The sequence below is a fragment of the Castanea sativa genome, chromosome 5 (genome assembly GCF_040712315.1).
Source record: "Castanea sativa cultivar Marrone di Chiusa Pesio chromosome 5, ASM4071231v1".
Lineage (NCBI taxonomy): Eukaryota > Viridiplantae > Streptophyta > Magnoliopsida > Fagales > Fagaceae > Castanea > Castanea sativa.
In genome coordinates, this window is record NC_134017.1 from 33,472,200 (window position 1) to 33,482,508 (window position 10,309).

General features: G+C 39.2%; 1 protein-coding gene across 1 annotated transcript; it reads left to right on the plus strand.

The window, feature by feature from the left end:
* The first annotated feature begins 6,880 nt into the window (after positions 1–6,880).
* Positions 6,881–7,402, plus strand: LOC142635088 (uncharacterized). Its single transcript, XM_075809302.1, has one exon. It carries the CDS (start codon positions 6,881–6,883, stop codon positions 7,400–7,402), a length of 522 nt encoding a protein of 173 aa, XP_075665417.1.
* The last annotated feature ends 2,907 nt before the right edge of the window (positions 7,403–10,309 follow it).

Sequence of the window (10,309 nt, forward strand, 5' to 3'; positions counted from 1 at the left end):
TCTAATTTGGCTCTACAAGCTGTTACAGTAGCTATGGGAAATCGAATTTTGCTTGCTCCTTACTCCCACCAATCTCTACATTTAATGCACTAGATTTTTCCCAAGGCTAAAATGAAGTATAGGTTCATGATTCTTTGTCAACCCTCATTAAATGACCTTATATTCATGTTTCGTCCACCACTACTATATAAACCACCCCTCTCCTTCATTCCAAAACACACAAAACCCCCCTCTCTTCTCCTCTCTTGAGTTTTAGTGAAGTAGAGTAGTCTTGTCATATCTTGGTCTTCCTAAGACTCAAGGTATTGAGTGAGACTCACTCTCCCTCTCCTAGCTTTTCTTTTCCTCTACCCTTAGGATCTCTATCGAGAGTCTCCTCATCCACCGTATGGATTTTGCATGAAGGTATAATTCATTTTCCCTAACTTGTTTTTTATGTTGCCATGATGAGAATTTAAGATTAAAGTATGATAATAATTATTTAAATTCTCTTGAATATGTTTGAATGTTCTTCAATGTTCTTATGTGTTCTTCACATGTTCTTGGTTGTTCATCACATATTCATGTATAGTTTTGATCTTAAATCCATATCAAAAATATGAAAAATATGTTTGTTTCATAATTCTTCCAAATCCTTGAATCTAGGATATCACCATACACACACATTCACTAAAATTTATTTTTCAATCCAAATGCAATGATTAATGAATTGAATTAGGGTTCATCACATGCACACACATTAAATTTCAACTTGTAAATTGATTGACATATTGAATGATATGATATGAATGTTGGCCACCATAGTCTAGAAGACCGGTTTTATCGGGTAAGGTGGGTGCCTAACACCTTCCCACCTTGTAACATAGCCTCCGAACTTAGATCAAGAGTTGATAGACCAATGTTTATCCTTGTAATTTTCAATTTTTAGATTGTAACTAGGAAATAAAGCTATGTACTTTATCTTAGATTGTATCAAGGACCAAAACCATGTAATTTTCCTATGATCAATGTAAATTTAATTGAAAATTAATAAAATGAGGATTTTTTAATTTTGGTTTTCTTATTTATCCCAATAATTAAATAAGTGGTGACTCCATTGTAAAACCCTTAATTTAAAGGGGAAAATATAACTAGTCGAACCTCCATTTTGAGAGGCAATAACACAACTCCACCCATTCACGTGGGTTTGGTCCAACATCAAAAATACGGGCCGATGGCGTAGTCTCTCACAGTGGCGACTCCGCTGGGGATATTGAGGGCTAAGCTTCAATTAGGTTATGGTGGCCAACCATGTCATCGTTTGTTAATTGCTTTTTGTATATAATATGTCTAATATGTCATTATATTGTATGTCATGCATCATTTCCTTGAATGAATTTATTTTATTTGCGTGCTAGCTCGGAAGCCTAGTAGTATTAGCCGTGGATTGTGGTCTTCATGAGACTCACATACCCAACGGTGAACCTACCACCCACCGCGACGAGGATCATCATGGTTATGCTATGGTGGTTCATAGGGACAAACTGTACCATTTGGACTAACGCTGCAATCCTGGCGTCACAAGTTAGGAGGTACGACGTCTTAGCTTGTGGGGGACCTTTAACTTACCTTCTATCCATGTTGTAATGACCCATAGAACCTACCTTTAGGTCGATCCATGTAAATTGCATTGCATTATGCATGTGTTTGGCCATTGTTTGAACCATGAGAAGCTCAAGTCCAATGCTTGTGCCTATCATGATTGTTTGAACCTTGTGATAGGCCAAAAATGTATTGATCCCTTGTGATAAATTAACCAATTAATTAGCCAAGTGAATTAATTAGTTTCAATTACATGCAATGAGCGTGGTAGCACAAACAAATTACCAAATAACTAAATATGCAGCAGAAATTAAATGACACGGTGATTTGTTTACGAATGGGGAAAACCTACACGGCAAAAACCCCACAGGGTGATTTTAAGGTCACCACTCTCGAGAATCCACTATTATCAAAACAAGCAGTTACAAGTAAAGGAATCCTAGAACCTTATACCAACCTACAATTGAACCCTTACCCTAATACCCATTTGGACTTGTTCTGTAGTGACAATCTCTCCTTGTATTGCACGGCTCCCAGTACGTTACTAACCAAAAGATGTGTGGATCCCAGTATGCGACTTGATCACCAACTTGAGAAGGATGTTGGCTGCAAAGTTTTTCTGTTCATCACACGATGAAGATCATGAAGTTGCTTGGTCATAAAACCCTATGGTGTACAAACACAGCAGCTTCTTCAAGAACTAGGGAAAACTAGGTTTTTGGGCACACTAGTGAAATTATGCTCTTGTGCAATTATGCTCTTTATTGTGTAACCTCATACGGCCCTTAAAATAATCCTTATATATGTTTAGTGTTGTGAGAAAAGAAAGCCTAAACACATACTCGTGGATTGGATGAAAAACAGTTTTGAAAAACTGAGTTTTATAAACCTCGATAGATAGCCATCTATCGAGTTAGCTGTCGAGCCACGGGCTATCTATCCAACGCTTCTTCACTTGATTCTTGGATAGACTTGCATGGTTTTAATACTTGAACTTGAAACCTTGTTTCTTGAAGTATTAAACACATCCTAGATCTATCCAATTACAAGTAAAGTGCGTTTTGTCAAAGGATTAGCCAATACATAAAATGTTGACATATGTTCCTAACATTAAATCATATATGTCCTAACAATCTCCCCCTTTGGAAATCCGTGACAAAACCACAACAAACAAATGAACATATGAGAGAAGTCATAAATCACTCAACTTTTATTCACTTGTTAAGTACAATAAAATCTATCCTAACACAAACTATTGAAAAACTTTGTAAGAAGAGAGTTCATGGCAAGTAGACTTTGACAACCTGTATTTCTGAAACACTTTAAACAAAACTCATCAAGGCATCTTAGTGAGAAACAGAAATAAAAGATTGCATACAATAAAAAAGAAACATGTGTATAAAGAGAGAAAAGAAACAACACATGGAAGGATAGGTGAAAGAACTATAATAACAGCCTCAAATGGATATATATCAACAAGTACAAGGTTTGCTATTACAATATGCCCAATCCCTTACCACGAGGACTTGATGTTAACAAGAGATGTTGCTGTCACCAAACTCCTGGCCTTCACACTGATGATTACTTTTCTCCTAGGCATGCTATCCAAAATTTAATCGATCAAAAGATCATAGGCCCTCCTCCTAGACCCAATGTCATTAACAATCCACTACCCAACCATGCTATGAACCAAGGCCCAAGAATCAATTGCCTTTTTGAAGAAGAAGAAAATGGGGACCCGTCTGCCTTGATTAGCAATGTCCCCATGTGTGCTATGATAACTTGGGAGGAAATTATGGAAAATGTGTCACTCTTCATGGAGCCTAAGATTAATATTTAGGAAGAAGAGCCCACCAATGAACCCATAAGAGAACCAACTCCTACACCATTATCCTTGGGCCACCAAAATAAGATAACCCATTTTACCCGGGGAGGGAAACACTTTAAACCACCCCACCTTGAAGCAGATAACCCACTTGAAGCTTTAAACCAACAATTGAAAATACCCAAATACAACCCGAAGATGACATTGTCTTGAAACAACTCCAAAAAACCCAAGCCAGCATATCCCTTTGGGGCTTACTTGTGGCCTCATACCATCACCACCAAACTCTAATCAACCTTCTCAACCAAATCCAAGTCCCTACCAACTTAACCCCTCAAGCCCTCAACACTATGATTGGAGCAATAAGGAAGGAGCCATCCATTTCTTATTCTAAAAAAGATTTGTCTAGTAAAGGGCGAGATCACAATGATCCCCTTCACATCACCGTGGACACAAATGGCAAGAGAGTTCCAATGGTACTTATTGATGATGGAAGTGCGCTAAATGTGTGTCCATTACGAACTGCAAGTTGTTTGGGCCTTAGTATTGAAGACTTTGTACCCTCTTGCCAATATGTTAGGGCTTATGACAACACAAGGAGAGAAGTGTTAGGAAATGTAACTTTGGATCTAAAAACTCGGCCTACAATTCAAAAGGTAGAGTTCCAAGTTATGGACATCTCTGCATGCTTCAATTTGTTACTGGGCCGCCATTGGATCCATTCCACTGGAGCCGTACCTTCCTCACTCTATCAAAAGGTTTACTTCCCTTACAAAGATTCCATTATCACTATATATAGGGATAGTCAAGACAACACTAGGCCTATCCATGGCATTCAAGAAGAAAAAAGTGAACTTTTCTTATCGGGATTTGAACTAAGGGAAGCCCCTACCATCTCCTGGATCAAAGAAGAAACTAGGGATGTTTTCTAATGGATTTTGACCCTTATAGCAATGTCCAAGTGATAGCCATGATGAGAAAAATGAAGTACTTCCTTGGGATGAGCCTAGGGAGACGTAGTAAAGGTGTCCATGTATTCCCACATTTCTCTACTTCCATTCCCCCATTCGGATTAGGGTATAAGCCCACTAATGATGATCTCCTTAAGAATGATTCAAAGAAGACTGCTAGAGCTAAAGCCAAAGCCCAAGGTTTGTCTTTTGATCCCATACCCATGAAACCTTATACCCCTACCCTCAATGGAAAATTTGTCTAAGAAGGATGCACCCACTTGTACTACGAATTTCTTGAGCCTTGGTATGGTTTTAAGACTATGAAGAAGATGCCTGGGTTTGAGATCTTTACTGATTGTAAGATTGAAGATGGGGAGGAAGTGAATATGTTGCAAGACAAGAGAGAAGATTGGATCTACCATATGGATCCTCAAGCTATGAAGACTTTGTTGGGAGAAAATGTACTTAACATGAAGAAGGACGAAGAAGATGAGTTGCCATCCATCTTTCCAATCACTTCTAACTTGGAAAATTGGACCATTGAAGAGCCCTTGGATGAACTATCTGAAGGATATGCCTCTGATGAAAGTTGGGGTGTTGTCATGGAAGAAGATGTTAGATCATTGGAAGACCAAGAAGAAGAAGAGCCAGTTGTTCAACTTCCTTCCCCTTTAGCAAGAAGAAATTTTGACTTATGGGATGATTGGGGTGCTAGTTTCACTGACCCTAATGAGGTGCCAAAAGGACTTCTCGAGAATCTTAGAACTTATGTGGAGAGCCTCCCCCATGAGGTAGGAAACATGGGCGAGCAAGATGATGATCAAAGCTATATTGATGTATCTAGTGATGATTCTAAGAGCAATATGTCCATCATTGAGGTGTCTAGTAAAGATTTTGAGGCCGATGATGGTATCTACATGCTGCAAAAGGAGAGGACCAACAAGGAAGTTTCACCAATCACTAAGGCAACATCTGTCCTGAAGAACTGGAGCTGGGAAGAATACTATCCTTCTAGAGGTCACCAAGTCACAACCAAGTCATCAGTGTCTGTCAAAAGAACTGTCTGCCCCAATTGAGTCTGTTACCACTCCTACTGAGTTAGTTTCAATTTCTAATAAGTTTTCCAAGTTTGTCACCACCTTTTTCAATTCTAATAAGATGATCTCTGATTCTGCTTACTTGCTTGCTTTGAATGTTTGTATTGTTGAAATTGATAATGAAATGGTTGATAAAAGCAATGAACTAAAAGAAGAAATTCAACTAGTTAACTTAGGATCTAGTAATGAACCAAAAGCAGTGCAAATTGGTAATACCCTAACTCCTAAAGAAAAAGATGAATTAATTTCACTTCTCAAAGAATTCTAAGAAGTTTTTGCGTGGTCTTATGAAGATATGCCAAGAATGGATATGGACATTGTGCAGCACCATATTCCTACCAACCCAACCATGAAACCAGTGAAGCAAAAGTTGAGAAGGATGAAGCCCGAATGGACACTTAAGATCAAGGAAGAAGTAGAAAGGCAATACAATGTAGGGTTCTTGAAAGTGGTAAACTATCCTGAGTGTTTGGCAAATGTTTTCCTAGTACCCAAAAAAGATGTAAGTTAGAATGTGTTTAGATTTCCAAGACCTTAATAAGGCTAGCCCTAAGCCATTACCTCACATAGACGTGTTGGTTGACAATATGGCCGGTCATGCGCTTTTATCCTTCATGGATGGTTTTTTAGGGTATAATCAAATCAAAATGGCACTAGAAGATATGGAGAAGACCTCATTTATCACACCTTGGGGGACTTATTGCTACAAGGTCATGCCTTTTGGTCTTAAGAATGCGGGTGCCACCTATCAACGTGCCGCCACAACCTTGTTGCACGACATGATTCATAAGGAGGTGGAGGTATATGTTGATGACATGATTGTTAAAGCAAAAGACCAAAAGGGACACACACATGCCTTAAGGAAATTCTTTGAATGCATCAAGCATTATAAGTTGAGATTGAACCCGAAGAAGTGTACCTTTGGAGTAACCTCAGGCAAATTGTTGGGATTTATAGTAAGTCAAAGGGGAATTGAAGTTGATCCAGACAAGATCAAAGCTATCATGGAAATGAAACCACCCAAAACTGAGAAAGAGATTCGAGGATTTTTAAAAAGGATTCAGTTTATTAGCCGATTCATCGCCCAACTAACCATGATTTGTGAACCCATATTTAAGTTCCTTAAGAAAGATATACCAATAAAATGGGATGAACAATGTCAAGTGGCCTTCGACAAGATTAAAGAATACCTTCTGAAACCTCCAATATTGGTACCACCCATGCAAGAAAAGCCATTGTTGCTTTATCTAAGCCCCACAGATACTACAATGGGAGCTTTGCTTGCCTAGTATTTGGAAGAATCACGCAAGGAAAATGCCATCTACTACATCAGCAAGAAGATGACCGGATATGAGGAGAAGTTCTCGGTGTTAGAGAAGACTTGTATTGCCTTGGTCTGGGCTGTCTGAAAGCTCAGGCACTACATGGTGTCTTTCCAAGTTTTCTTAATAGCACGCGTGGATCCACTCAAGTACTTGATGGAAAAACCGGTTCAAGATGGGAAAATCGCCAAATGGGTTCTTTTACTATCCGAGTTTGACATAAAGTATGTGACTCAGATGTTAATTAAGGTTCGAGCCATCGCTGATCACTTGGCTAATTGCCCACCTACACAAGTAAAGGAAGTTCAAGATGAGTTTCCAGATGGGGACATTTTGATGTTAGAACCAACTAGGTGGAGATTGTATTTTGACGGGGCTGCCAATCGCAATGGAAGCGATGTAGGAGTACTCCTTATTTCACCAAAAGAAGCTCATGTGCCAGTATCAGTTAAGCTCAACTTTTCAACGACCAATTATGTTGCTGAGTATGAAGCTTGCCTTCTAGGATTAGAGACAGCCATCAGCATGGGTATAAAAGAACTTGATGTCTATGGGGATTCAGCTTTGATAATCTGGCAAATACAAAACAAGTGGAATATTAAAGAAGAGAAGTTGCTGCCATAATTTAAGTACTTTCAACACCTAGCCAAGAAGTTCAAAAAGATTGAGTATCACTACATCCCCCGAACTCAAAACCAGTTTGCTGATGTACTAGCCACATTAGCCTCTATGATTGACATCCCTGATGACACCCCTGTTCAAACCCTGATCATTGAGCAAAGGGATGCGCTAGCTTATTGTTGTTTATTGGAAAGTGAAATTGAAAAGTATGAGGAGTGGTATGCTAATATCCTCCAATTCCTTAAATATGGAACTTTCCCTGATACCATAGGTAAGAATGAAACGATAACTATTCGGCGAATGGCCATGAGCTACATTTTGTGCGGTGAAAAATTATACAAGAGGTCTTATGAAGGGATCCATTTATTGTGTGTAACCAAGAAGGAAGCCTAACGCATTATTGGAGAAGTACATGAGTTGAGTTATGGACCACACGTGAACGCTCATTTGCTATCTAGAAAGATCCTTCGACTCGGGTATTATTGGACTACCTTGGAAGCCGATTGCGTAGCCCACGTAAGGAAATGCCATAAATGCCTGATACATGGAGATCTCAAGCATATGCCACCGGTCTCTTTACATTGCCTCGCATCTCCTTGGCCTTTTTCAACTTGGGGCATTGATATCATTGGCAAAATCCACCCAAAAGCAAGCAATGGTCATGAGTATATTTTGGTAGTTGTTGACTATTTCACCAAATGGATAGAAGCTGCATCTTATAAGGTATTGAACTCCAAGACGGTTTCACAGTTTATTCAAACCAACATTATTTGTAGGTATGGGGCACCGTTTGAGGTTATTTTTGATAATGGATCACATTTTCGAGATGCAGTGGCTAAGTTGTTTCGAGAATATAACATCAAGCATCATAAGTTGTCACCCTACAAACCTCAAACCAACGGGCGGTTGAAGCTGCCAACAAGACCATAGGGAAGATATTGAAGAAAAGTTCCCAAAATTATAGGGATTGGCATTTGAGGTTACCCTATGCATTGTGGGGATACCATACATCCATTTGCACATCCACAAAGGCAACCCCTTACTCTTTGGTTTATGGCATGGAGGCAGTATTACCTATAGAGTTGGAAGTCCAATTACTAAGAGTTGTAATGGAGGGGGAAGTACCAGAAGCTGAGTGGTTAGAAAGTTGATACAACTAGTTGTGCATGTTAGAAGAAAAAAGGCTTAGGGCAATGTATCATACCCAAGGTTATCAAAGAAGAGCCATGAGAGCCATTAATAAAAAATTCAGACCAAGAGAACTAAGAATAAGGGATATGGTACTAAAAGAAATCAAAAACCCAATGAGGGATCCCAGGGAAAAAGGAAAATTTAAGCCCTATTCGTCGGGACCATTTTTAATCAAGGAAATATGTTCTAGTCGAGGAGTAAGGCTTGTGGATTTAGATGGAAATCTATTCGCAGAACCCACCAATATGGACCAGTTAAAGAAATACCATGTCTAAAAATAAAATAAAAAACCCGTTAGGCTGAAAACCCAAAAGGGGGGGTCTAGGCAAAAATTAGGGTGCAAGAAAAAGGGGGTAGGTTGAAAGGGCGACATACGCAAAAGGAGAGAAAAAAAATTGAGTGTGAGAGAGCCTGCTAGGTCGAAAACCCGAAAGGGCGGCCTAGGCAAAAATTAGGGTAAATAAAATTAAACTATGTGATGACCTGATCCTTTTCTAAAAAGGTATGTAGGAAGCCGTTATTGGCTCGATCACAAAAAAAAAAAAATCATCATCATAAAGAGGAAATGGGGAAAGCTAAAATGGACTGCTTTATTCATTAAAAGATGTTAAAATAACAAAGTTGGAGTTTCTTTCTCAGTTCATATGCCTAAGTAAACACTTTCATTATCCAATTTCTAAAATAAAAATAATAAAAAACTAGCAGTGCTATGAAGTACAGAGTCGTAGTCACAACCCCCTGTCATTCCTCCTTCTCTTGTGTGTCCTCTTAAAAGTCTTCAAAAAAGTTTTCCTCGCTTCCTTTAGCCTTGCCTCTTTGTCTTGAACCTTTTCCTTGAGCCAGTCATGGTAAGCTTTCGGCATCTCAAAAGCCTAAAATCTCACAAAAGTCTCATTCGCTCTATGAGCATTGTCTAATCCAACAATAGCCTTCTTTATGATGGAGGGAGCTACATTCACAAGCTTGAAAGGTCGGTTTCCACTTGAAGGTATCATTGGCATTAGCCCAAATTGACTCACAACCCTTTCACCCCTGTAAAAAGAAACACTCCTGAGACCCACAAGAAAAATATGATCTCGATTTGGTGATCTAAGAAGTGGATAAAGACATTTCCACTAGTGACAGTTCTAGTAGATGTTTTGACCATCCTTCCTACTCAAGAAATAGGTGCACTCTTTTTCAGTCTGGCAACCAAATAATTGAAGCTGTCGCCCAACATAATCTCCAGGACCATAAGTAGCTACAGTTGGCAATGATGAAATGCCCATGTGGTCCATCAACCAAACTTGAAACCGTAAGGGGCTGCCTTGAAAGATGTTGGTCTCTCCCCTAGATAAAGCGTCAAGACCATGAAAAGTTTCTGCCAAAACCATGGGGATTAAACTTTTTTTCTTTTTGATATCATCAAGAAGATCAAAAATTCGAGCATCAGCAAAGCCAAGTCTTCTACTACACAAGAAGAATTCACCAATCAAGCGAAAAGCCAAAGCAGAAAGCTTTTCAAAACTTTGGTCGACATTTGCCACTGTTGCATGTCTAAACCTTTCAATAAGCCTTCTCATGTCCACCCAATAATTGTCCTGAATGAAAGGAGGGATAGCATCAAGAGGGAGCCCAAGTACTTGGGAAATAGTCGCCCTATGCCGTTGATGACAAGAAGGAACAATAGGTGCAACACGAGGTTCATAGCCCAGTATGGATGAAAACTCTTCAATTGTA

Bases quoted from the DNA above. Each gene is read 5' to 3' on its own strand.
- LOC142635088 (XM_075809302.1), top strand. From the start codon at position 6,881: ATGGTGTCTTTCCAAGTTTTCTTAATAGCACGCGTGGATCCACTCAAG.